This window comes from Tiliqua scincoides, chromosome 2, assembly GCF_035046505.1.
Source record: "Tiliqua scincoides isolate rTilSci1 chromosome 2, rTilSci1.hap2, whole genome shotgun sequence".
NCBI lineage: Eukaryota > Metazoa > Chordata > Lepidosauria > Squamata > Scincidae > Tiliqua > Tiliqua scincoides.
This window is the reverse complement of record NC_089822.1, coordinates 150,765,826-150,793,779: the sequence shown is the minus strand read 5'-3', so window position 1 is coordinate 150,793,779 and position 27,954 is coordinate 150,765,826. Positions and strand designations below refer to the sequence as shown.

At 47.2% G+C, this 27,954-nt stretch overlaps 1 protein-coding gene across 1 annotated transcript; it reads left to right on the top strand.

Annotated features, from left to right (window-relative positions):
• Window positions 1-27,237, top strand: ENDOV (endonuclease V). The gene is made up of 9 exons (XM_066616815.1): window positions 1-61; window positions 2,101-2,272; window positions 12,359-12,493; window positions 13,461-13,500; window positions 14,930-15,042; window positions 15,710-15,778; window positions 17,655-17,783; window positions 24,482-24,555; window positions 26,721-27,237. The coding sequence occupies exons 1-9, from the start codon at window positions 9-11 to the stop codon at window positions 26,749-26,751; spliced, it is 816 nt and encodes a 271-aa protein (XP_066472912.1). The 5' UTR covers window positions 1-8; the 3' UTR covers window positions 26,752-27,237.
• The last annotated feature ends 717 nt before the right edge of the window (window positions 27,238-27,954 follow it).

The following is a 27,954-nucleotide window of genomic DNA, read 5'->3' as shown; positions in this document are numbered from 1 at the left end:
ACGAGGCCATGGCGAGCAGAACAGAACTGCTGGAGGAGGACACGCTGCGCTGCTGGGAGCGGTAAAACACCAGCGGGAGGCTGAAGCGCTCCCTAAACCTGGGTCTCCACACGGAGGGGATATCGTGAGGGGCATTTCCTGCCGCGGGGGACTCCGGGATTTGTATTTCTTTCAAAGCGGCAGCCTATGTTCTTCGCTCGTGCGCCACCTGCTGGTTGCTTCTGTTACAGCATTGACGCCTGCCGTCTCAGGCAGGTTTCAATGGTGAAACTAGAACGACTTACTTTGCAGTAAACAGAAATAGGTGCAAGTGGGGGGTGCAGGTGTTGCTTTTATTTTATTTTGGAAATAGATTTTATTTTTATTTTATTATTATTTTATAAATAAATTTATAAAAATTTATTTTATTTTATTTTGGAAATTTAAAGGCTTGCAAAACCTGTTTAAGCAGCTTTGACAATGGAACAAGAGAGAGGCGCGCACAGTGCGCACCAAAGGCAGCGCACTGCCTTTATCGCACAACTTTCAACTCTCTAAAAAATAAACACACCAACCCCTGTCAAGCAATCTCAGTTTGCATCGGCAGCTGACACATGCAGTGGATTGCAAAGGTTCCTCTGCGTCAGTGGTTCTCAAACTCCTTAGCACCGGGACCCACTTTTTAGAATGACGGTCTGTGGGAACCCATCAGAAGTGATGTCATTCACTGGGAAGTGATGTCATGGCTGGAAGTGACATCATCAAGTAGGAAAAATTTTTTACAACCCCCTCAACGGCAAAATCAAATCAAGCAAATTAAAATTTTACAGTAAGTTTGAAAATTTATTTAAAATAGAAAAGAACCATCCTAACCGTCCCAAGCAGTTGCTGATCTGTTTAAAAAATATTCCCCAAACAGCCTAAAGGCTGCAGTCCTGTCCACACTTACTCAGTAGTAAGCCCCATTGACTATCATTGTTAAAAGCATATCCATAATAGCTTGTTAAAAGTACAGATCTGTCACATTTCCCCAAATGCAGTCATATACTGTGGTAGCATCAAGTCTAATATGTTAAAAATAAAATATACATCGGAATGAATGGGGACACACCTGAAATCAGCTCTCCACCCACAGTTTGAGAAATATTTCTTCTATGTCCACTCTTTCTGAAATGCAACATGGACTACGCATGCAGATTCACATTCTCTATGGCCTGCAAGTCTAGCCTTTGCATAGATTTAAAAGAAATAAATGCCTGCACACCATTATACTACAGTTACAGTATTTCAGGGAACTAAATGAGCATGACTCTGAAGTGCCCATGAAGAAATGTGGGAGAACTTTGATAAGTGAAATCAGAGGGCAATACTCTCCATAATGAAAAGCTGTGCCGTTGTTTATAGCTGTTTTGTTCTACATCTTTATGCCTTGATCGATATGTAAAGCAAGAAGATGCTAACGGCACATCACTTTTACAGTGTATAATATGTTGTTCATTTGGAGATGTATGGAACTAGTGGAAAGTCACAGCTGCTGATGCAAATTGAGAGTGCTTGACAAAGGTTGGTGTGTTTTAGAGAGTTGAAAGTTGTACGATAAAGGTAGTGTGCCGCCTTCCGTGCACAGTGTGTGCATCTCTCTTTTGTTCCTCTGTTATAGCTGGTTGAATAGGTTTTGCAAGTCTAGAACAACTTCCAAAAACCTATGGTCCATACCTAAAAAGTGTATTAGGTGGCTGATATAGGTGGTGTAGTGTCAGCAGATGCAGGCACAGTCATTCTCATGCAGGCACACACCCACCCATTAAATAATAAATAAAAACCAAATAAAACTGTTTTATTTTTTCACAAATTCTGGATTTTTTTATTTTATTACAAAAATGAGAAGTGCAGAAAATGGTGTTAGGCGTTTTTATTTCGTTATCACCATTTTCTCCCACCGCTACCTATGGACCGTATATGTTTAAAGCAATGGTGGGTTGAGTGTATTGTGGGCAAGGATGGCTCTATTGTGTCACTCCCAGTACACTGCGCCTCCCTTCCCAAAAGACTCTTTTCTGCCCCAGCATGTTGTGATGCTGGAAGTGAACAGCTTCTACCTAGTTCTGTTGTATTTCTTAGGGATCAAGCCCAGCTGAAGACAGAAGTGATTGAACAGGACACAGAGGAATGGCAAAAGAGCTCCTCCTTTGCGGGACTGGGGAGAGTTGGAGGGGTGGACTTATCTTACATCAAAGGAGATGACACAAGAGCTTGTGCTTCGCTAGTGGTGCTCAGCTACCCAGACCTTGAGGTAATACTCTTGGGACATTTTCTCTGGGACAGTGTTGATGGCATAGCAAGGAATCCGTGTGCACAAATGGGCTGCATGAAAATCTGGCACAGAAAGGACTAGAGATATTACAATTTCCAGTGTTCTTAGCTGTTACCTTGCTAATTTTTCAGTTAGTAGACCTGGTAGTCTTCAGCTGCTAAAACCATCTCAACCCTCTGGGTAGATGCTCGTGGCAGCAATTCAGGGGTAAATCAGGTAAGAGGCTGATGAGTTTTAGGACCTGCACTGAACTGTGGCTATAGTCAGTTCCACTGTCGTCAGAGAAGGTGTTCCCTCCCTCCTATGTCTTGCAACCTGCCCATCACCCATTTCCCAAGCTGAAAGCATAGGCAGTGTTTTCAACTGTTTGCAGGTCCCTTTGTCAGTTTCATTTGCCTTTCTCACCATTTATAAGAAATCCAAGATACGGAATTATAATTCTGTTTCTCTCTTTGTCCTGAGATCTATATTCTTAGGCTCTTGGATTAGCAGCAATTTTATTCATGAGAGTTTTTCTCCTGATATTTAAAATTTGTTCAGAAATGAAGTATGCTCAGAAGCAATGCTACCAGAAGAAGATGCAAAAACTGAAAAAGAAAAATTAGTCAACTTGATGGATAAGAAAAGTCTCAAAGAACAATGTAGCAGACCAAAGAAATTGCCCCGGTCATAGTTTGCATGCACCTACAAATGCAGTTCATCCTCCTGATACAGATTCCAGGTTAGCTAGCTACAGCCAGGGTTGAGTCATCCATGACATAAACAATGAGGTGGCATTGTGGTAGAGGGGAGCAGCAGATTCAAGGTGCCGCCTCCCCCCCCCCAGTCTGCCACTGCCACCCTCCAGCCCACCGCGGCAGAGCAGAATCAATCTGCTTTCCTTGCTCCTTCCTCACACAGCCCCTTTAAACATGAAGGGACTACACATGAGGAAAAAGAGAGGTGAAGGGGTAGAAAAGTGGATGGCCACTGCCCAAGTGGCTTTTTTCAGGCATGGGCAATGGCCATCCACTTCCCTGCCCCTCTTACCTCATTCCTTCCTGGTAATCCCTTTAAATAAAACAGAACATGCCAGGCACACTGGGAGTTCCCAGCATGACCCACATTTCCAGTTCTGTCAAAAAGGATTGTGGTAATCACAGCCCAAAATTTCTAGATAATCGCTCAGTGGCTTTATGTTATAGTTTTTCAAACTGTGGGTCACAACCCACTTTCTGGTAGGTCCCGCAGAGCCTCCAATTAAAACTAGGGTTCCCAACCCATGGTCGGCGGACCCCCAGGTGGTCCATGATGTCTCTGGTGAAAAAAGGAAAAAAAATGCCCTTCCAGGAAGAAAAAAAGCCTCTGCAGCGCCAGCAGCCGCTCAGAGCCAATCAGAGCATAGCCGCTCCGTCTCCTGCCTCCCCCCTCCACCTCCCTTCCCTCCTTGTCTGTTAGTGCCCAGATAAGCAAAAAAGTGAAGCGCAGGCGCCTTGTAAGGTACGCGTGTGTTTGTGCAGCCTCATGTGGCTCAGCTGCATGCAGAGGAGAGGTACCCTGCCACTCACTGCTTCCAGCCTACTGCCTCCATTCCTTGACCCTGTGCCCAGGTGAGCCCTGGCAGCCTGGTTTCTCAGGAGTCAGATCAGGACTCCAGCCAGCCTGGGAAGTCCCTTTTGCGGGTGGATGGGGGGGGCTGAGGAGGGGGGGCTGGAGGGGGAAGGGGGAGGAGGAGAGGGGCCTGAGAAGGGGGAGGAATGAGAGTAATGAGGAGGAGCAGGCTCCCAAAGGCATCACTGGCTGGCTGTCTGGGAGGATTTCCCTGGGAGTGCAGACTCCAGCTGGCCAGGGAACACAGAAGGAGTTGGAGGCAGTGTGTCAGCAGGAGAGGGGAGAAACAATATGCTCAGCCCTGGTACCCCCTCCCCAGTTGGCAGGACTGGGCCCCCTGGATGTGCTCTTCTAATGCCCAGGGGTGGAGCAAAGGATCCAGGCAACCAGGTTTTTGCACCCCTTTTGGAGAGGGAAACAGGCAGCATCTCTGCTGTCTTACTGCAAGCTGCCCACCTGGGGAGAAGCAATCCCAGAAGTTGCAGAACAGGCACCACCGTAGCCAAGTAAAGCAGGTGTAACCCGACTTTGCCTCCTCAGAGAGCAGCAGCAGCTTTGTCCATGGGGAGCCCTCCCCCACCCCACACTTGGCCAGTTCCCCTATCTCTTCAGATTGCAATCCTATGCATGCTTACCTTGGAGTAAGCCCCATTGACTATAATGGGACTTACTTCTGAGTAGACGTGCCTAGAATGGGGCTGTTAGTCACACTGTGGCTGTGATGTTCTCCAGAAATTTCGCCAATCCCCTTTTAAAGGCATCTAGTCTAGACACCATCATCACATCTTGGGGCAAGGAGTTCCGCAGAGTAGGCAGCTGTTGTTTTGTGGCTGCAGCCTACCTATAGGCTTGCTCACACTCTCTTAGCTCCAACCAACGTAGTCCACAGCTACAGCATGACAGCAATTAGAACAGGAAGTGAAGAGAGGTTCCCCCCCCCCCAAAGACCTTGCAGTGCACACCAAAAGGACTTTTCTTCCTGTGACATGCAGCAGCCATTCTGAGATGTTGCTCTGAGCTGGTGCTTCTCCTTCAGGACCAACCTGCCTAAATTGTGTTGAACACTCTCCTAAGGACTCTGGACTCACAAGTGGGGGGGAGCAGGGCTAGGGCTGTGTAACAAAAGGAACTGTGGAGGGATGTGTGTGCTTTTTATTGTCTCATTTAACTACCTTGCATGACTTGTCTATAATCCCCTTGTGCTTACCCTCTCCCTTTTTGAGGCGTTTTTCCACACTTAAAAGAGGCAAGGGCTGTGTGTAATGTGGTCTGGTGTGGGGAAAAAGGGACTGGATTGAATTGGGTGGGTGTGAAAACCTCTGAGTTGGGGGGGGGATTATTTTGTGTTCCATGGAAACCCAAGACTTTCATAACTAGTGAAGCAAATGCAAGCACAACCATCACATTAATTATTAAATAATCTTCTTATGTATTACAAATTTAATTGTAATTTTGTGTGCGAGAGTGGGGGGGTTGCATGTGGTCCCCGCCGTCTCCAAATTTTGCCTTAGTGGTCCCTGAGCTCCTAAAGGTTGGGAACCATTGAATTAAAACATGGGTGATGGAAAGATCAGACAATTAATTGTCTCAAGCCCTGAGGCTATTCACAAATCAGATAGCTGCCATTTGCCCTGCAAAGAGCTGAGCTCCTGCATTTTGCAAGCTTTCGTAAATATAGGGAGATAAATGTTTGAGCATCTTTTTTCTGTTGGATTCCCCCCCTCCCCCCAAGTCTGTCAATGACAGGTAGTGGGGACAGGAGAAGGCTGGGTCACACAAGCCTCTCAAGCCTTGAGGCTATTCATTAGGGCTGCCTCATTATGGGAAATGGATTAAGATTTTTTGCAAATAAATAATTAAAAATATTTTCTTTCTAGATTGCCTTTCTTTAAGTCTTGTAAAGCTAGGTGGGTCCTAGCAGGGCAGTGATTTTCAACCTTTTTCATCTCTTGGCACATTGGGAAGGCACTAAAATGTTCAAAGCACACCATCAGTCTTTTTACAACTCACAAGGCACACCACATTGCTGGTGGTGGTGGGGGGGCTCATATTCCCCAATGGCCCTACTAATAAATGACCCTCTCCCAAATTCCCACAGCACACCTGGAGACCATTCACAGCACGCCAGTGTGCCATGGCCCAGTGGTTGAAAATGGCTGCAACAGGGTGTCATTTTAAAAAGTGTCCTGACGCTAAAAAGTTTGAGAACTACTGCTTTATGTAGGTGTTGAAAAGCATAAGGGTCACGATGGAACCCTATAGGCTTCTGTAGGGCAAAGGCAAAGGGGGGTAAGCGGGGGGGGGTAAACAAAAGTTCCCCTGCACCCCTTTCTGGAACCTGTTTGACAGGTAGGATTGGCCATTAAACATTGACTCTCAACCCATCCTGGCAAGGCAGCAGTCCAGAAGAATGTTCTGGTTGATGGTAGTGAAAGTTAGTGAGACTTCCAAAAGAATTAAGAGGGATGCACTCCCCCATTCTGATCCCAGCACAGGCCATCCACCAGGGCTACCAATGTGGTTGGTGCCAGATTGGTAAGGACTGAAATAATTGTCAATATTCTGAAAGGGGAATTCAGTTCAGTTCAGTTCAGTAGACCTTTATTGGCATAAAATACAGAGAAAGAACAAAACAAAACAAAAATATACAAAGACACCACAACATAGACATCAGTCTTTTCCTCACATACTGCCCAGAGTTCCAGAGCTCTGCCTGGCAATTACCCCAGATAAAAAGGCAGCGACCCTATCAAGGGTCTCAGAGTCAGATGTGGAAAGGAGAGACTGAAGCATGATTGAGTCCTCCCAGCCCTGCATCCTAGTTAGCAAAGGGCCTAGATATTTCTTGCGTGAGACATCATGAAGTGGGCAGTAGAAAAGGGTATGTGTTATGGTCTCAATACAATCCCTACCACACTTGCATTTCCTCTCCGAGTAGGGAATACCACTGAACCTGCCCGATAACACGGCTGATGGAAGAGCATTACATCTTGCAAGTGTGAATGCTCTCCGAGCCTGTGGGCACTCCAGGTGATAAAAGAAGGAGGCCAGTTTCCCAAAACTGATTGGAACATGGAGATAGAGTGGAGAGCATGTGGTTCTGGCGGCACTAAACAGCTCTTGTTTTTCGATGTCAAGAATTCTTTCTTTGACGATTCTGTAAGCAGCATCACACCCAATCATGCCTAGCTCTGCAGTGTCCAGCCCTATTGACTTGAGCTTGGTTAGAAGATCAGTGATCTCTAATGGCAGGACTGAATCCGACAATAATTGGAGCATTAGACCAGAGGGGGTAGGGTTAAATAAAGTCCTAAACCAAAATTTCAGTAATCTAAGCCAAGCAGTCGTCTTTAGCCGAATTAACCCCACCTCAAGACACAGAACCGCGTAGGGAACGCACCTGGGTAAACCCAAAATCTTCCGCAGAAAGGAGGCTTGAATGCGTTCTAATGGTTGGGTAATAGCCTTATACCAGATGGGAGAGCCATAAAGGACCAGGGAAAGAATCTTTCCCTTAAATGCCTCCAGAGCAGCTGGAACATAACCATTGCCGCAGGTAAAAAAGAAACGGGAAATAGCTGAGGACGCCAGTTTGGATGCGTTCTGCACTGCCTTACGATGAAAAGCCCAAGTGAGCCTGTAATGGAAGTTGATTCCCAGGTACTTGAAATGCTTAACCTGCTCCATTTTATTGCCATTACAAGACCACTTAAAAGCCTTCCATCTATTGGCAAATATCATTATCTTAGATTTAGCATAGTTGATTTGCAATTTGTTGGACAGAAGATACTCTTCAGTGCGATTCAGCAGACGTTTTAGGCCAATCCTAGTACGGGATATCAGTACTGCATCATCCGCATACAGAAGTAGCGGCACTTGGCTTGCGCCAAGCTTCGGGCAATGGCTATCTATTTCCTTCAGGGATGGGGCAAGGTCGTTTAGAAACAGATTGAAAAGCATGGGGGCCAAGACACAGCCCTGTTTGACCCCTTTGTTGGTAGCGATGGAATGAGTTAGATTCCCACTCCAGGAGCGTCTAACCCTGCATGAAGTATTTAGATGGAGGGACCTAATCAGTAGCAACAATCTTTTATCAATCCCCATGTTTTCCAACTTGGACCAAAGAAGCTCCCTATCCACAGAATCGAAGGCACCTTTCAGATCAAGGAAGGCTACATAAAGGCGAGCCTTGCATATCCTAACCTGCTTATGGGCCAAATGAGATAGGATCAAACAATTGTCCAAAGTTGATTTGCCCCGACAGAAGCCAGATTGCTCGGGGCCTAAGATGCCTTGCGAAGTAACCCAGAGAGTAAGTTTATTGCATAGATATTTAGCATAAATCTTACCTATTACAGAAAGCAAACTAACGGGCCGAAAATTTCCTGGTGTGGTAGGGTCACCCTTTTTATGGATAGGAATAACTGTCGCTGTAAGCCAGACATTGGGCAATAGGCCAGAACTGTCAATCACTGTAAAGACGTGGGCAAGTAACTGGGCCCACCATTCCGGATCGCCTTTTAAAAGCTCAGGTGGTATTTCATCTGGACCTGCAGCCTTCCCTGGCTTCAATTGCATAATTAGTTCTTTAATTTCCTCAGGGGTCACAGGAGGCCAGATAGGCAGATCCACAGAGGTAAAGTCAGGGTAGGCGTCTGGGGATTTGCTCTTATCGTAAAAAATGTCTGTGAAGTGTTGAACCCATGTAGATGATGGAATAATAGCAGGGTCGTATGTTTCTGATCTACACGAACCTGCTACAACTGCCCAAAATTGTTTATTATTTTTTTGTTGAATTGCTTGATGCAGCTTGTTCCACTGAGTTAAAACAAACCTTTTCTTTTTCTCTGTCAATAAAACACTTAGTTGTTTTTTAAGGATAGAATATTTAACCAAACACTTGGAGTCATTGTATTTTCTAAAATCTAAATAAGAAGCCCTAATACACACCTTAAGATTCCTACATTCACTGTCAAACCAATCCTTTTTGTCAAATGTACCACAGGATTCAACCAACTTAGGCTTCGTACTCAAAACCTTAAAAACGTGACCAATAAAACCTTCAAAGGATTTGATTTGAACAAGGGGATCCGGATCCTGTAGAATGGCTGATAAAAAATCTCTGCTTGCTGGTTCCGTACTTAGACGATGGAAATTAGGGGAAAGGGCGCTATTAGCCACAATTTTATACCTACCCTCTGGATTTGTATCCATCTCAGCTTGTGATGGAACACTCCCAGAATGGAGGTCAAGGACCAAGATTAAAGGTAGATGGTCACTAAGGGTTAGGTCCCCAATGGCAAAATCTTTCACATGATGTTTCATTTTAGTGGAAACTAAAATGTAATCCACAACGCTGGCACCACGAGAGGATACAAAAGTAAATTCATCAGCGTTGGGGAACTCTCTTAGACCATTGAGCCAGATCATGTTAGAGCTGATGGAAAACTTAGCAAGGGCCATACCATTAGCATTATAGTATGCATCTTTGGACCGCCTGCTTAATGCGCAAATGGGGGGGAGGGAGCTGTCATCAACCACATCCCAGGCTCTGCGAAAGATATCTGCTGAATTTCCCACCCTGGCATTTAAATCGCCCTGCAAAAGAATTTCAGCATGGGGGTGGGCCCTCTTGAGGTCATTCATACATGATGATAGATCATTCCAGAGCTGGGTCCTTTGTAAACTATTAAGCAAAGGAGGGATATAAGTGTTGACGCAAATTAAGTCAATGTCTGCAAAAGACACCCTCAGTGCTTGTATCTTGCAACAGCCTGGAATGATGTCTAGAGGGCATGACTTAAACTGCTTCAGTACAAAGCTGGCTAAGCCCACCAAAGGACGACCATTAGAGGTGGATTTAGTTGCAGGTACTACAAAAGCCTTGTAGCCAGGGATATACAGATGGTCCAAAGCCCATGTCTCCTGCAACAGAATAATGTCAAAGGTTCTAAGATAGCTTAAGAAGCCACTGTCATTTTTCTTATTCTTCCACCCTGCAATGTTCCAGGAAAGAATTTTTAGTTGGGAAGAAGTAGCAGGGGCTGGAGAAGCATTAATTAGTCAATCTTTGCTTCCTGATGGACACTCAGCACCAGAAGGATGATGAGACATGCAGCTACTCAGGGCTAAGTTGGTCACCGGAGAAGGTGTAAAATCCCTGGAATAAGGGACGGGAATTGCCTCAGTGGCTACTTCTAAAGCAGATTGATGAGCAGATGCTGGCACTGGAAGGGTCAGAGAATGGATTTCATAGGTCGAAGTTTCCGTATTATAATTGAGAAGTTCTGCTTTAACCCTGTCCAGGGATCTGATAATATTTATTTGTTCCGGTCTTGTGAGTTCCTTAAAGGCGCTGATGGCACCCTCCACAATGTCATCCCCCTCCAGCTGTAATTCCATTATCAGATCTTTAGCCAACAATGCAGGAGGATCTGCCCTAGGGCCTTGTTCCGTTGACAAGGGGCCTTTGGGGGCTGGGAGCGCCCCTGCAATGAGTGAATGGTCGTCAGTAGGTAAATGCATTGGGAGGGCAGTAGTAATTGCGTTAGCTGAACCTGAATTTTGGTCATTCACTTCTATGTCCCCAAGGAACCTGGAGGGTAGGTGGGAGCCAGGAATCTTTGGCAAAGCTTTACAGGACACAAGAGCTGATTCCAATTCCTCATCGCAGGGAGCAGCAGATGTTGCCCCTGATGGTACCCCATCCAGGGCTTTAGATAAGGAGTTCATATTAGGCTGTGATGAGCTTGGGGAAGATGACAAGACCTGGGCTGAGTCTCTAGGCAATTGTTGGATAGCCACAACATGATGCAGGACCTCCTCCGCGTTAGTTGAATGGCACTGCAAACCCACTCCATTGAGATAGTCCACCTCACTGGCTGATTCATTCATCAGCACAGGCTTAAAGGCTTCAGAAGGAGAGCTATCCATAGACTCATCTGCTCCAGTTAGCGGGGGTATGCAGACAGAGGGTGACTGAGCTCCCATCATCTCAGAAATCAACGAAGAATGTGCCTGGTCTGGTGCTTGAGGTTCGGTGCCAGTGCCAGAAGGCTGGACCTGCCATTTGCTATTAGAAGCTGCACCAGTTGAACAGCCAATTGTTGAATTAACTGGCTGGGAGAAAGCAAAAGCCTGTGGCTTGTGCAGTGAAGACTTCAAGTGAAGCAAAGCATTTCCAAGAGAGTCAGCTGCAGACCTTAACTCATTAGCACAAGGCAGCACCAAGGGGCTTGAATCAGGAGAAAAGCAATTGGCAACTCCCACGCTCTGGGTACGATGATCTCTCCTCCAGTGACTGGGCACAGAGCCAGCCTGCGCAAGGCTGGATGGAAGGAGAGGAGGGGGAGGCTGCATTTTGTACCTTGGGAGCAGAGGTTTAATAATCAAGTCGGTAAACACCCTCCGCAAGAAAATGCCAAAGGACCGAAGAAACAAACTCTTCCCATGCAGCTGGCCTGGGATCTGAGAGGTGCCAAACTTCAAAAGAAGCCGGGTCCAATTTGGAGACTGGGGAATCCAAGGGAGTTTTATGATTTCCTGCAGATCAACACAGTCAGCCTGAGATGGATCAAGGTATAATAATCTGCATAGAGAGTCTTTTGCCCTCAGTTTATTGGCCCAGCGCCCCTTATGAATGGGAGAATCCTGGAATTCCAGCAGTATCTGATTTTTCAACAAACAATAGGCAGCTTCTCCACAATCCAGATTCTCACGCAGCCCCAGCAGTTCAGCTTCCCCTGGCTTGTTAAAGTTCAGACCCAAAGCTTGAGCAGAGAGGGAAGGTAAAGGCGGTTGAATGGCCTTGTGAAGTGAGTCCAGCTGCGCCAGAATAGTATTAAGCTGTTTACATACAAAAAGGAGCGTGTTTCCAATGATAATATTGTAATCGCCCAACAAGGTCAAGAAGCAGTTACTGGGATCGTTCTGCTGAGATAATGACTGCTTATCCTGTGGAGAGGGAGCTGAAAGGGTGGGTGAGGGAGGGCAGGCTGACGCTGTGCCAGTATGACTGAGGGGAGACTGATAATTCCTCTCTGCCTCTGATTTGGAAACATGAAGAGCTTCATATCTGTTGGGAGAAGCGAGATTCATGAGCTCACCTACTGTGTCTGACCATGCTGGGAGATCCTCCAGACGTAGCTGCTTGGCTGACTTGATAGGAGAGTTGCCCTGTCCAGGGGAGTGTTTATGCCTTCTCCTCTTCCCCATCGAAGCAGCTTTTTAAAATCCACTGTAATCCAAAGACAAGGGTGCAGACTGGAAACAACTGGTAGTGTTGCTTTGCTCTACCAGAACTCAGGAAGCATCCAGAGGAGGAAAAAGAATCAAAGGATCCAACTAAAGAGAAATATCAGGGCATAAAGCAGGAGCACAGTAGCAGGGATCCTACCAGGTGGCCATCTTGAATCAGCATCCCCCGGAAGTGATCGAAAGGGGAATTATTCACTCTGCTTTCTTCCTCCATCTCAGGTGCTATATGAAGATTGCTGCATGGTATCTGTGGGTGCCCCCTACGTGGCCGGTTTCCTGGCCTTCCGAGAAGTCCCATTCCTTGTGAAAGCAGTGCAGCGACTAGAGGAGCGAGAACCTGGTCTCAGACCGCAGGTGTAATGTTTTTCCCTTGGATTAGAAAAGTCTGCTGGATCAGACATCAAGGACCTTCTAGTCTGGCAGCTTGCCTTCCACAGAGGCCAAGCAGATAGGCTTGAAAGACAAATATCCTCGTGTTGTTTGTTCCCAGAAATGGAGGGGCACACTGCCTCTGAATGTGAAGGCTCCATTTCGCTATCATGGCTTATGTCCTCAGCTTCATGGGATGTGGCCTCTCTCAGATACTCTGTGCCCATAGCAAGCATCTGCTTTGCAGGGTTTTAGGCAGGCTGCCAACCTAACAGGGCAGTTGTGTAATATGGTAGCTGTCACATAGAGGGTGGATGAGAAAGAAAGAATTGCTTTGCTAGATTCCGGACTAATCAGCACCAGACAGCCAGGTGCCTCTGTCACCTCCTGAGTCTCTTCACTTGTTCTATGGCTAGTATGGCTCTTTCCATAGGCTCAAAGCATGTGTGGAAAGGCAAACAGATGCCTCATTTCTGCAAGACTGAGAACCATACAGAAGGGCTCCAGAGCTTCTCAAAGATGGCATGTTTAGAGTCACCAAGTGGAGCTAAGGTAATTCCCTCTTATTAAGAGGCAAGGCAGAGGAGAGATCTGGAAAGGCTGGGTCTGAAGAACTACTGCTCTGCCTGATCTCCCTTTCTCATAGATCTGGTCTTGAGGGAGCGCAACTGTTCACTTTCTGTCCATAGGCTCCGGTTTGTATTTCTATGACTGGCTTTCTAGTGTGTGGGCTCTGTGATTAGGGAGTACAATCCTATGCACCCTTATCTGAGAGTAAGTCCCATTGGATTCAGTGGGACTTACTGCTGAGTACATATGCATAGGACTGTGCTATAGGTCTCACCTTTTTCTTTTGGGTGTGTAGACATACACACACATATTCCATGACTGTCACAAATGTCTCCCACTATGTCTCATCTACCACTTATGTGCCCTTTTGTGACTCTCCTAGGTGCTTCTTGTAGATGGAAATGGGATACTCCATCACAGAGGTAAGACTCCTGGATAATACAGGCAGCCTATTTATCCACGGACTTTTTATCTGTGGATTTGTCTCAACAAGAATGGGGTGGGGGAAACCGAAAGTCACACACACCTTTGCCCTGCACTGGCATCTTGTTCCATTTCCAGGCAGCCCAAAAGACTGCAAAAAGGCTCTGCCTCACCCAGGCGGGGAAATAGCCCTGGAAGAGGTTCCCCTTGCAAAGGAACAGTAACACTCCTGGAGCCCCTGAGCCAGCAAAGAGGCTGAAGAGGGGAAGGGGGGGGCAGAAATCTCTGTAGCTGGAACACATGCAGCAAGGTGGAGCGCTCTCGCTCTCGCTCGCTCTCTCTCTCTCTCTCTCTCTCTCTCACACACACACACACACACACACACACAGTGGCAGGTGTGGTAGCAACAGAGGGGATTGCTTTAAAAAACCCAGGGAGTGTTTGCCAAATTCCCCACCCCCATTGAGATGGTGCAGGCAATCACTGACCCAAGCAACCCCCCCCCCCAGGTGCAGGCAATCACTGAAACAAGCAAGCCTTTCCACCAAGCAAAGCATGAGATATAGCCTACACTCCTCTCCACACTTTCCTGGGAGTAAGCCCCATGGACTGGAATGGGGCTTACTTCTGAGTAGAAACGCATAGGGCTGGACTCTTAAAAGATCAGCATTCCAACTATGAAAGAGGCCGGGCAGCTAGCAGTGGGGGAGGGCTGAGTACGAAGGGGGAGGAGAGGGAATTGCTTTAAAAAACCCAGGGAGTGTTTGCCAAATTCCACCCCCCATGGTGCAGGCTGTCACCGACACAAGCAAGCCTTCCCACCAAGCAAAGCATGAGATATAGCCTACAATCCTCTCCACACTCCACTCCATAGGACTGGACTCTTCAAAGATCAGCATCCCATATGAAAGAAGCGGGGCAGCTGGCAATGGTGAGGGCTGAGTAGGGAGTGGAGGGGAGGGGATTGATAACAGCTGCCTTAGTTTCCTTCCATCTGAAAGTGTCAGGCCGCAGTGTATTTGCGTAACTATGGAATTTAGTACAACGCGTTTTTTGTTAATCATGCTGAGTCACAGAACTAACGCGGATAAATAGGCTCCACCTGTACAGCCAATGTTCTGGCTACTGTTATCGTTATTTATTGTTTTAATGCCAATAAAGGTTTATGGTATGGCTCCACCTGTAATTGTTTTCTAGCAGTGATACGATTTTCTTTCCATCTTGAGCGGGTTTATCTTTCTGCCAACATCATTTATTTGCTTCTCCTGTGCAGACGAGGGCACCTGGTCTCCTCCTGGATGCTTCCCCACTTCCTTTGGCCACTTTGCTTTCCGACCCTTAGGAAGAGGCCTTGGGTTCTCCCTTCCAGAGCAAGACATCTGTCTTACCACCTATATTTCCTCACTCAAATCCCTTTGCCTTTCACAGGTTTTGGCATTGCCTGCCAGCTTGGTGTGCTCACAGGTTTGCCCTGTATTGGCGTGGCCAAAAACCTCCTGCAGGTGGATGGTCTGGCAAATGATGAGCTACATAAGGAACAAGTAAGTTCAGAACAGCACATTCTGCTGCGCTGGATTGGCTGCCTGTTTTGCTCTCAGCAGGGAGTGTCGTAGGCACTGGAGAATCACAGTGGGGACCTGCCAGCAACTGCAGTTACATTTTTTTTTTCCTTTTCATGAGGAGGGATCTACTTGAAATGGGAGTGATGGCTGGGCTGTGCACAGAGTAGGGTGCCTTCAGGCTGCCTCACACACTCTGCAGACAGAGGCCAATACACACACAGACAGAGGCCAATTATTTCAGGAAACTGGCAAATCCTGGCTTCCTGGAATGTGTACTCATACCATACATATGTATACCCTTGTTTGATGCATGTGCATGTTGTAAATGTCAAATTTTTGCAGGCATGTGTTAAAAACGTATTATATGCATTGGCTCTGATTGAGAAGCCATTTCCTCCTGCATAGAGAATACCTATAAGAAGCCATTTCATCCAGGCTATTCCAGTCCCTGCCTCTTTAATCAGGTCCTGATATACAGAGCAGCAGCAAGTCAGGAGCCCAGGCAGAAAAGGAGGTGCTGCCTCAGGTGACTCCAACCCCTCCCAGTAGAGAGTGTTTTAGGGAATCACCTTAAGATGCCGCTCCAAGCACCTACACCCAACGGGATTCATTTCAGTGGTGACAACTGTCTTCCCTTGATCCCCAGATCCGAGACCTGCAGTCTGGGGGAGACACATTCCCTCTGTCAAGTACTTCCGGGAGAATCTTGGGTATGGTAAGTGCCAGAGGATCCCCAATGGAAGAGTGGGGAGCACTGAGCTGCTATAAAATGCACTGGCCTGATGGAAAACAAACACTGATTGGTCCGAGGTTGCACTTGATGCCCCATTTGACAGCAACTAGCGCAGGACTGGGCTCTTCATTTCAGCAGTAGGACTTCCACGTGATGGTCATAGGGTTGCTCAGTGGAATGGGGCAGTGAAAACATGCTCTGGCTGCTTGCACCCAGGGAAGAGGCATCGTGATTCTACTTTATCCTGAACAGAATCTTGAGGGCTTCCAGAAGAACCCTCATCTCAGAAGTGGGGCCTTTGGTGGTGTCACAGTAGAACCATCCACTTTCCTCAGGTGGACTTGGTCTTGTGAATGGATGGAAAAAAAGGCATTTGAGGCCTGCTGTGGTATCAGCAATCATTGAACCAAACTGGTGGGGGATGCCCTGCAGTCCTAGAACAGGCAAGCAACATGGCAACTGTTCAGCAACTACTCTGCACCCCCATTCAGTCTTTCCACCAACCTCTTGACGTATCCCTCCAGCCTCCAGTCACCTTGTGCACCACCTGCTCCCTGCTGCTCTCCATTGTTCTGTTCCCCGTATTCCCCTTAAGTCCTTGCACATTGCCTTGGACACTTGCAGAAAGGTGATTTTTTTAATGTGAAAAAAGGAATAAACCATCCCACCCAGGGTCAGCCCCTCCACAAGGTCAGCTGATGGAGGTTGACTCAGCGGCAGGTTGCGAGGAGTTTGAGGGGATGGTGAATTTGGGGTGCCTTTCACCCTGAGTCTGCTCCTGCCTCCTACTACCTGGCACTATTGCAAGCTGTAGCAATCTGCTTTCTGCTTAGTCAGGAGAGTGAAGCAGATAATTCCCCTCCTCCCTGTGCTCCTTGCCTGGTACTTTATTTACAAAGACAGTGCGAACCAAGGAGTTCCTTTGCTCACGCTGTCCCTGTTCAAAAAACCTGCATGCCCCACACTTCTGAGTTTGACAGCAGCATGCAGAGAGCATGGGAAGGGTTCTGGCTTTTGTTCTGTAGCAAAGAGGGAGCAGATCTGAGATAGCATCAGGTAGTATTCTGGGTTGTGTGCCCCTGTCCCCACTCACCCCCTCCTTTCCTTATTTCTCTATTCTCCTTCCTCCTACTGCAGACATATTCCCCACTAGTCAGCTTCAATTTCTCCTTTACCTAGAGCCATTATTTTGGATTACAGAAGAGGCGGCCACGAGAGAAGGGAAATAAGAAGCAATTTCCCAGCCATATGCAGTGCATTCTCACATGTACACATACACCCTTATAGTGCCCTGTGCCCACCGAACATCTTACGCTCCCCTATTACTCAAGTGCTTTGCACTCTCTAGTGCAGGGGTGTCCAAAGTTTTTGGCAGGAGGGCCACATCATCTCTCTGACACTGTGTCGGGGACCAGAGAAAAAAAGAATTAATTTACATTTCAAATTTGAATAAATTTACATAAGTTTACATAAATGAATATATTAAAGATGAACTTATATGAATGACTGAAGGTCTTGCAATAGCTCAAGGCCTATAAAAGGCCTTGTACAAAGCAAGGCCGGCCTTTCCTTTGCTGCCGCTACTGCATCACAGACGTGAAAAAACAAGTAATGGAGGGAGCCCTTATCCCACAGCTCACGCAAGACGTCAAACAGTCACCCTCATGCAGAGAGCAATTGTGTTGGGTCAGTGTGGGCTCCAACAAATCTCCAGAGGGCCAGAGGCTCATTGGAGACTGGGGGCTCCCTGAGGGCCGCATTGACAGGCCTCGAGGGCCGCAAGTGGCCCCAGGGCCGGGGTTTGGGCATCCCTGCTCTAGTGTAATATGCACTCCCTCTCTTTCTTATCTTTCCTCAGGCCTTGCGCAGCGGTGCCAAGAGTACCAAACCTGTGTACATCTCTGTGGGCCACAAGATGAGCCTTCAGTCAGCTGTAAGATTGGTCCACTCCTGCTGCCGGTATCGGGTTCCTGAGCCAATTCGGCAGGTGAGAGCAAGATCTGCAATTACAATGGTGAGACTGGCAGTTTTTGTCCTAGGCCGGGGATTAGATGTCCTTGTAATGCCTTGCTGGATCATTTTAAGGGTCATTTAATAGAGCCTGCTGCTTCCAGTAATGGCTAACTGGGTGGCTGTGGAAGCTCACAAGCAGTGCACGAAGGTGGTGACCCTCCTTTGTTGTTCATCCACAGCATCTAGCATTCTGAGGTGGAAGCAGTCTGTATATGGAGGCTCCATTTGACTCTCATGGCTAATAACCAGTTGGTAGGCCCTTCCTCTATTTCAGTGCTATTCAAACTGGGGCGTCACGATGTCCCAGCCTAAGGGCCCTGGTCTCTGCCCCCTTAAGGGGCGGGGGCAGCCTAGAGGTAGGGGGAAGGCAGCGGCGCGATCCCCAGGATCGCGCCGCTTAGGGGGCTGCAGGGGCTTTGGTGCACTTACCCAAGCCTCCTGCAGCCTCCCTGGTGTGCGGGGAGCCTGGCGCGAATTCTGGCAGGGCTCTCCGCAGCAGGGAATGTGGATGCGGAGCGATCATGCTGGATGAAGTCACGCTGGGCTCCCTGCACCCCAGGGAGGCTGCAGGAGGCTTGAGTAAGTGCACCCAAGCCCCTGCAGCCCCCTGAGTGGCACGATCCTGGGGATCGTGCCGCTGCCTTCTCCCTGCCCCTGCTGCCTCCTCCCCCCGCCCCTGCAAAGACTTACTGGCTCTCAAACTCTCCCAGTTCTCAAACTCTCCCAGAGAGTTTGAGAACCACTGCTCTATTAATTTATCTAGTCCTTTTTTAAAGTCCTCTATACCAGTGATTTCCAAACTCCTACAAGGAAGTTGGGAACCAAGTGTTTGCGTGGGTGGGTGGCTGGGTGGGGTGTGCGTGCAACAGTGCTGCAGAGATTGCAGCACTCCTGTTGCCAGGGGGCTTTTTTACCTACGTGGGGGACAGTGCTGGCCTCCTGAGTCTTGGAGGCTCACAGCCCTTTCTGATCCCCTTTGTGAACTCGAAAACTGGAAGTAGTTTTAGATCAGAAATAAGGGCTTTGTAAACAAGCTGCAGAGGAAATCAGAGGGGGCTGTGATCCTCCAGGACCCTGCAAGAGGCCAGCACTGCCCCCCAGGTTAGTAAAAAAAGCCCCTAGGCAGTAGCAGTGGTGCAATCTCTGCACCACAGTTGCTGCCAACAGGGCAGGATCACTCCCCTTAATGGGGAATGCCCTGTTTCCAATTCTCCTGGTGGGTCATGACCCACCAGTTTAAGAACCACTGCTCTACACTATTGGTGATCACTGCATCCTGTAGCAGTGAATTTCACAAGCGAATGATATGTTGGGAAAAGACCAGTACATGGTTTTGACTCACCTGAATCTGCAGTCCTGAGTACAGCCTGGAAACATTTCCTAGAAGGACGTCTTTGTGGTCAGAAAGACAGTGTAGCTTTGGGAAAAGTGCTGGCCTAGACTGGGCCTAAAACTAAGCAACTGGGCCTAAAACTAAGCAACTAACTGTTAGGGATTTTACATGCAGCTTTATGTCTTTTTTCAGTTATATCAGGGATATCAGTTAGGCAGGCATCTGCAAGGGAGCTAAAAAGAGTGATTTGCTCCCTTCCATTTCCTGTCTAGTTGACCTATTCCACTTTGTCTCTACTGCCTGTTCCATTTGCTCCCCACCCTTCCTCTAAGGCAGGGGTGCCCAAACCCCGGCCCTGGGACCACTTGTGGCCCTTGAGGACTCCCAATTCAGCCCACAGGGAGCTCCCAGTCTGCAGTTGGCCCTCTGGAGGCTTGCTGGAACCCACGCTGGCCCAACACAACTGCTCTCAGCGTGACAGCCAACAGTTTGACCTCTCGCATGAGCTGTGGAATGAGGGCTCCCTCCACTGCTTGCTGTTTCATGTTGTGATTCAGCAGCAGCCACAAAGGAAAGGCTGGCCTTGCTTTGGGCAAGGTTTTTTATAGGTCTTGAGCTATCACAAGACCTTCATTCATTCATATAAGTTCCATCTCTAATATATCCATTTATGTAAATTTATTCAAATTTAAAATGTACATTTATTTTTTCCCAGCTCCTGACATAGTATCAGAGAGATGATATGGCCCTCCTGCCAAAAAGTTTGGACACCCCTGCTCTAAGGAGTTCAAGGTGGCCACCCCATTTTAACCTTGCAATGACTCTTTGTGGTTGGCTAGACTGTGATTAACCCAAAGTCATGCTGTAACCTCATGGATGAGTGGGGTTTGGTTCGAGGCCAATACTCTGGCCACACTGGCTCTCTCTCCTGCTTTCCAAGCATCCAACAAGTTTTCTTTAGCAGATGGTTTGCATTCCTTTCATTTTAACCTGTGTTGGCAACAGATTGCTTTAATCCATCCCAATTCTATCATCTCAATAGCAAATTCCATCATATTCCAGTCAAGAATCATGAGGGTCATCTCCAAAGTGATCTTTTTTCACAAGGACACTGGGCAGTGGGGATTTGTAAAGCGGTTGCAGGTCTCCCAGTCAATTGACTTCTCCTTGTCACAGCTGAGCCATGCAGCTCAGCGTAGCCATTATCTTCCCATCCATCATGTTCTGGGCTGGCCTAAAATGGTGCTGATTTGCCACTCCTGCCAGCATGCATCTCACCGCCCCCACCCCCACTAGTGCACATCTCATCCTTCTCAGCCGCTGCTTTTTGCCAAATAGTCAGTGGGGAGGATGCTGGAAGTGGAGCCTCTCTGGCTCCAACACCCCCTCCACCTAGCCACATTATGAGAAGCCATTGGGAAGGAAAAAAACAGCAGAAAGCCAGCTATTTGCCTGAAGATATCACAGCATTGGAGATGGAGGACGAGGAGGTCAGCTCACTCTCCTCTTCTGGACTCCAAGGAGAGTGCAGGAGAGGAGAGTGGGGCAGGTGGGCAGAGCCGCTGGGCAGGGGAGCTGGCTGGCAGATGGTCCTGCCCCCACCAGCTTTCTGACTTCTTCTGTCTGCCATCTGAAGCAAGGGGTTCTGCTGGGCTTGAGTCTGGGCAGCCTCTGGCCATCCTGCTACACCAGTGGGATCAAGCCCTTTCACAAGGGAAACGGTATGTAGTCATTCTTAACTTATGTATGAAGTACCCCAATCAAATATTGCACCTGGGTTGTCAAGTTTTCTCCTTGGAATGCGTAGTGTGAGAGCATCATGTGTTTACTGCACATGAGACAGGTGAGGTCAGCACTGAACAACCATGGAGGACCTTTCAGCAGCACCCCAAGAGTGGAGATGTGGCTCAGGGAGTGGATTAAACTGTCTGCTGAAGCCCCCCCCTTTTTTGTCGTCTTCCAGTCTTCAGTGCGTAAAAAAAACCTTTCCAGCTGCAGTGCCGATGAGAGGCTCTGTGCTGGCTGTTTGGCTCTTCAGCAGCATCACTCACAGTGCAGGCAACTGCAGTGCTGATCTCTTGTGTATTTTCAGAACTCTGCAAGAGGCTGCAGAGGCTGCCAGTCCGTAAGGCGACCAGTAGGTGGCAGCACAAGACCACCCTTCCTTTGATGCAGGATTTGAGCAGTGGGAGCATCTAGCAAGGCGTGTGGGCATCAGACAGGCAGCTTTGAAGGGCACAACGGTATCTTTCAATAAGGACATGGCCAGAAGAAGTTCAGAAGCAGCGGCTTCCCCCTCATGATGCTCTAAGTGATGGTGTTCTAGGTGCTCTAGGTAATGATGCCCTCAGGGCCCAGATTATCCCCACAGCTTTACAACCACAGCTGCGGCAAGCTAGGCAATTACCCCATTCAGCACTATTTTGCCTCCCCTGAGGGTTGGATAGAGGGTAAGAATGGACTTGGAGACCACTGCAGGTTCAGAGTGACTTAGGGAACAGCATGCAGCTTTGCAGTAATTCTCCTTCTGGTTCCCCTTCTCTGAGGCTTGAGGATTTGTACAGTGGCCAAACAAAGGTTTTGCTGAGACAGGTACACCCTTGAAATGTAAAGCTTTGGCGGGGGGAGGGGGGTTATACATCGCAGAAAAAAGGCACAGTGGCCAGAAGCCAACCTAGGAGTGAGAAGGTCAGAAGTGACCTTTCAGTAGCCAGTGGGGTCAGATCTCATCCTATGAAAAGCTGTGAGCTTTAGTGACTGATAGGCTTATTTATCAATAAGATATTCAGAAAGGTCGCCCTGCAGCTTATGCTAATGCCACCTTCCCCTTCCTCCAAGAAACATGGATCTCAAGAACTAAACATTGAGACAAAGACTCCTGCTTGAGGGAATCGGGCAGGGTTCTCTCTTCACCTGGTGCTGGTTCATATGTGCATGTTCACCAACTGGGGACTGCTGGATCGATGAATGAACCCTAGCAGCTCAGATGTCCAAGAGAGAACTTTTACATGGTGTCACCTCATAGGGTCGCATTTTCCAATAGAAGCATTCACACCTTCCAGCTGTGAGTCTTCAAATGTTCAGTACTCAAGAAGTTCATATATGTACATATGTGAACCAGTACTTGGCGGCGCTCACTTTGTCACCATCTGAGTACCCTCCACTGTTTCTGTTGTTTGTTGCAACGTCCCCCTTATTAGCTCCTTTTCATCTTGGTACCTGTTCTGCCCAACACTCTCACTGGTACCTAGAATGTGCCAGTCCCGTGTCCAAAAAGGGGGTGGTGGTGGTAGGGAAAGCTTGTTCTGAAGCTTTTGACCGCCACTTCTAGCCTTCCCATCACTGGACCTGAAAAAGGCCATTGTGGCAGAAGAATCTTCATGCCCCACCATCTTATTTGCCTCCTTACCACAGCTAGCCTGATATGCCCAAATCTCTTCCCAAAATACTCCCAGCATAACCTCCAGCCCCTAATGCCGCTGCTAGTTCGCGCCAAAAATAGATGTGATCTGAGGGGATTATTAAGGCAACATGATCCATCTTATTGATTAGCCTCTTGGTTTAATAAGCTGGGTTAAGCTGTCTCTTAGCACAGTGTTAGGAGTGAAGACTGGTAAGGTGTTTTGCAGTCCAAGAGGACACATAACGCTGCTTCAGATCGACTTATTGCAAGGGTGTCTTCCCCCCCATCCCTTCTCTAACCATGAACATAAATCCTAGTACTACTAGGTGCTAGCCGTGCTGGTAATAATACAACTATTCTGTTTCTTGAAGAAAACTTGCTATGAAATGTCCCAGGTTTTATGTTTTAATAAAATGCATTGAAATTTTCTGGTTATGAAATCAATTGAGCAGCTAGGGCTGGATGTTCTCCAATCATGACATTCATCACAAAGCCTTCTCTTTTGTCCAGCAAGCCAAGATAGTTGTTGCCTGAGTTTAAGTTACTTGAGCTGCAATCCAACACACGTACCTGATAGTAAGCCCCATTGCACTGCATGCAGTGGAACTTTGTTCTGAGTAAACGTGTAGGATTGCACTGTTAAATCATTTTTAGTTTAGACAAAAAATTCCTCCAGGGAAAGTTGATCAAAAGTCTAATTCTTTTTTTCTTTTTTACCCAAACTTGAAAAATGGCATTGATTTTCATGTGAACCTTTTGCTTCCACTGTAGCATGTAACACAACTTATTTGCTTGAGCCATCTGGATTTCAAAAACATGTTTCTTGCCATGCAGGCATGGCTGATATGAAGCTTCACTGATGTTGTTTGTTGTAATGAGCATCCCTGAATCAAGGAATCAGGAGTATATTGTCCTCCAACCCTCTGCATGGCTCGGCCTTTCTTACTCAAGGATGGCGTGGAGATCCTGAGCACTGCGCCATGCACATCAGGCACAACTCCCTTTGCACATGCCATCAGTGCGTACAGATCTAAAGGCTTGCACACAGGTCTGATGCAGCCTGGGAAAACAGGGCTTTCCTCTGAATCTAGGCAGAACCTGCCACAGAATTAAGATCTGTGAATACCCCTCCCCATTCAGTCGTGGGTTCAGCCTAGCCAGACTCCCAGTTCTACTTCCAAATTTTGGATTGTTCCAGAATTTGACTAATCCTATTGAGAGTCATAATGAAGGCTGCACCTTCATTACAAAGGGGGTATGTCTCCTGGGAACAATGTTTTGTTCCATCAACTCTCAGCTATGTTTGTCTGCTCAGTAATTTTGAGGTACCCAACCGTCTGCATGGCTGTGCCGGTGTTTGCTCTTCCTGAGCCAGTAATGACAAACACAAGCTGAGCTAGGAGAGGTCAGCCAGAGTCTTACATGTCCTCTCGCAACCGATTGCAACTCTTTAGGGAAGCCTCTCTCATCCTTAAAGAATCAGGGACATTGAAGTTCTCAACATCAGTCATACTGAACCCATGACTGAGACAAGAAGCAAATTTGTTGCTTGACTTTGTTTCAGTGCTTCATCCTGTGAGATGCAGACTGTGGCAACAGGTAGCTGGCACTGAGATGGTGTACTCGTTAAATATGTCAGCCAGCTTGGAGCATAGGCTAGAAAGAGCTGGTGGGAAGGAAACACCCTTTTTCTAGTCAGTCTAGAAAACAGATGGTGAGGTGTCATTTTCAGTGTTCTTTGGTCCCTGTTGGGTTGAGAACTGTGGTTAGGTGTGTGTAAATGTGGATGGGGCTGGGGTTTGGGCTCTGGTTCTTCTGTTTGCTGTGAGTGATGTCAGATCACTATGGCTTTATCCCAAGTATCCCAGAAGTAGCCATGTATACTAGCCAGCCTCAACAAACTGTCTAAATGATTCTGTCCCTGCCTTGATTCCAGGCAGACATAAGATCCCGCGAATACATCCGGAAGCATGTGGAGGCCGCCTCTGCTGCATTACCTCAGGCTGAGAGGTGGGTAGCTGTGTAGGTGGCTGAATGGCCATGTGTCCCCTTCAGGGCAATCTGCTTTTTTAATGCTCTTCTGTAATGGCATTACAGGGACAGCCAGGGTAACAAGTCAAGATAAAATGACAACTGGGCCCACATGCCCCTGGGAACAGCTATTTCTGGCAGAGCTTCATGTTGTGCCATGTGTTCTCTGGAAATCATGTGGCTTCCCTGGGCATAGCAGGAGTGAGGGCCTTACATTTGCCTTGGGAAGGTCACAGAAGATTTGCTCTTCTTTGAGCAAACGTGCTAGGAGCCATTTTGTCTGTGTAGAAATATTGGAGCCAGCATCCACACCCATAGACTGTGGAAAACCCAGAGGCACACTAGGTTATGGTTCTACTGTGTCATCAATCCAGAATAATCCCAGAGTGAAGTTTTACTTCTTGAAATAAAAAAATAAATCTTAATTTTCTCTGTGGACTCCTGTCCAGTTTGCAGTCACAACACCCAAGTCTAAAATCTGGTCTCCTCTTTCAATCCAGTCTTGCAATTCCAGCTTGATGTGGGCCCCAAAATAAATCAAACTCTCTTCATTCTAACATTTTCAGCTCTGAGGTGGGTGTCTCATAAGCCTATGGCCATCTCATCCATAATGAGCAGGCCCTAAAGAGTCAATCCAATAAGCCAGCTTCACTGGAGATACTGTCACTCAGTAATTTGTCGATTGACTTGAGACTGAGTCTCTTGGAGCAGAACTGTAATGCTGGCAGAGGAAGACTGCTTTTAAGTGATCACAACTTGTGCTGGCTAAACCAAAGTAGGATGATGGGAGAGGTGATGGGCAGAGAATGTTCTTCTGCATTAGTGACCAATTGTGCTCCTACAGTTTACAGGGGGCTGATATATGGAGGTTCCTGCCTTCATTCCAGTGGTTGGTCCATTCCAATTTCTAAGATCTCCATTCAGCTCAGTGCAAAACCATAAACAGAACACACAGCCTTGTTGTTGCTCACCCACTGCCAACCAAGGCTCTCATGCCCCATTGTCCTCCCTGCCTCTTCTCTTTTCCTTAACTCAGAACCTCCTTGCATGAGGCGTATAGGTTTAGATGAATTGCTTTTATGATCCCAAAGCTATGTTTCTTTATGATGTAATGAGATTTTGATAGAAAAGGCTGAAGTTTACCCTGGTCAGTTTTGCCTAACTTGTGAACCGTTATGTATATGTGTAGCAAGCTTTAATAGGCTGAATTGCCATTCACAATAATCTGATGCTATCAAAGTTTTCCTCCATGAAAGGGTGCTGATAAACTTTGCTTCAGGAAAGGCATGCAAAATAGATTTTTCTCTGACTTGTGAATTTCCCAGAGGTTTTTGCTCTATACTTCTTTTACACATTCTAGACAACGATTGCACCTTAACGCAGGCACCCTCTGTCCCCAGAAGTACAACCTGTCCTTGTGCTCTGCTTTTCCATCTCAGTGTTGCTAGTGTTTGCTCTGCTCATAGGGTTTTTCAATTAAGGCTCATGGTGCAGTGAGGGAGCTGGACAGATCTCAGTTGTTCATCCCCAGAAACAAGGCACTGCTGCTCTTGCTATGGGAATCCTGTTCTAAACAATAAATAGCTGTGCCTTCTCTTCTATGACACATCCCACCTGCTCTGATTTCAGGAACTAAGTGGGCTGTTTCAGTGCTTCAGTTCCACACATTCCCAATGTGCAGGGACTGCCATACCCCAGCCCCACATGAATATCCATGCATGGATTGTGCATGGAGAGGCATGGGTTGTGCAGGCTGCAAGCCCAGATCCCCTTTGAAAAAGTGATGATGGTAAAACTTTCAGTGCAACCTGAGACATGTTTATTAAGAAGAAGCATTAAGTCCTATAGTGTTCAGTGGCACTTACTTTCTAGAAAGTGTGCTAGGGACTGCAGCCTTTTCCCTTCCTAGGTATTGCAGCATCCACCTACGGGTGCGGAAACCTGTGACAGAAACTGTTACTGCCAATAAAGAATCTCCAAATAATGTCTTTGCTGAGACTCTGCAAAGGTTACTCAAATAGGCTAATTAATTGGTTGACAGCAAGACTGTTGATTAGCTCTTTAGGAAAAAAAATGAAAAAAACACCCAACTCTAATTTGTTGGCAGTCCTAGAAATTTCCTTGTTCTTTTTTTTCCTCTGCAGGGTGAGTGAAGACACAGATTCTGAACATTAATGCGAAACCAGGGAGAGACACCCACCAAGATGTCTTCATCCAAAGACAGCCCAGCCAACTTACTACTGCTGATATACCTACCCAGCTTGGCTCATTACTGCCAGTTTTATAACGATTCATTTAAAAGCCAGTTTAACCCAACGTTGCATAAACGCAACATTTGTGTACACCTGTGTTGGAGCTTCAGCCAATTCCTGCTCCCTGGAGAGTGTAACTCTATGATGCACATGTTTGGCATGTGCAATTGTATATGGAAAAGTTAAAAAAAATACATTATGAGTATATTGGGAATAGGCAATGGGTAAGGAAGTCCAGATTCTTACTGAAATGAATGGAAATTGGGGAGTGGTGGGGAAAAGTGCCCTTCCAGAGTCAGGACTCTCCTGATTCTTTGTTTACAGGGCCTCATGCAGTGCAACAGCCAACTTCAGAAAAAGATATCTCACTTCAATAGTATTGATTTGTAAGTTACATGCTGAAAATAAACTTCACTGGTAATCCTGTGAATGATGGTGTGTGTACCCACGTGTGCAGTTTGCTGAGAGCAAGCACGTATCCCAGCACCTGTGCTCTATTCTGTGGTAAGAAACCAGCTTATAGGGCTAATGGAGAAACAAGACATTGGGTTTCCAACTGAGGGGTTTTATTAAGAACTGCAAGCCAGGCAAACAACATAGATCTGTACATCTAGACTCTGGTTTTTGGTCAGTTTGTGTCTCTCTCTCTCTCTCTCTCTCTCTCTCTCTCTCTCTCTCTGCTTTTTTGCTTGAGCTTTTTAAGTGATATCCCCTCATCCAGGCTCCTGGCTTGTCCCCCCTTCCATGCTGTCTGCGTGATCATTGCTGTCACTTTCACACCTCCCTGGGGAACAGATGCTGAATCTCCAGCTCCTGATGGTTCCAGCAGATGGATGGAGAGAGGACTTTGTGTATCGGGTGGGTGTGTAGCTTGCGGAAGCCAACAATCTGCTGCCTTGTTTTGTAGGAAGCTCCAAGGCCGGGGCTGAAATTCGGGCTGCTAAAGATCTTTAAATCTTGCCTGTTGTATCAATTTTGCCAATGCCAGCCTGCAGTTCCAACAGTGTTTCACCTCCACCAGTTGGTGTTTCAAACTTGCAATGGCCAACGTGGTCTTTTGGCAGCCATGAGCAGCTCCCTGTAGGAACTGCAGAAGGGAGAGTCACACTGCCCTGGTTACAGGCAG

Excerpts from the sequence above, each read along its gene's own strand:
- ENDOV (XM_066616815.1), top strand. The coding sequence starts at position 9 with ATGGCGAGCAGAACAGAACTGCTGGAGGAGGACACGCTGCGCTGCTGG. Across the intron at positions 2,273-12,358 it reads TCAGCTACCCAGACCTTGAG|GTGCTATATGAAGATTGCTG; the intron begins GTAATACTCTTG and ends CCTCCATCTCAG. Across the intron at positions 17,784-24,481 it reads TTCCTGAGCCAATTCGGCAG|GCAGACATAAGATCCCGCGA; the intron begins GTGAGAGCAAGA and ends CCTTGATTCCAG.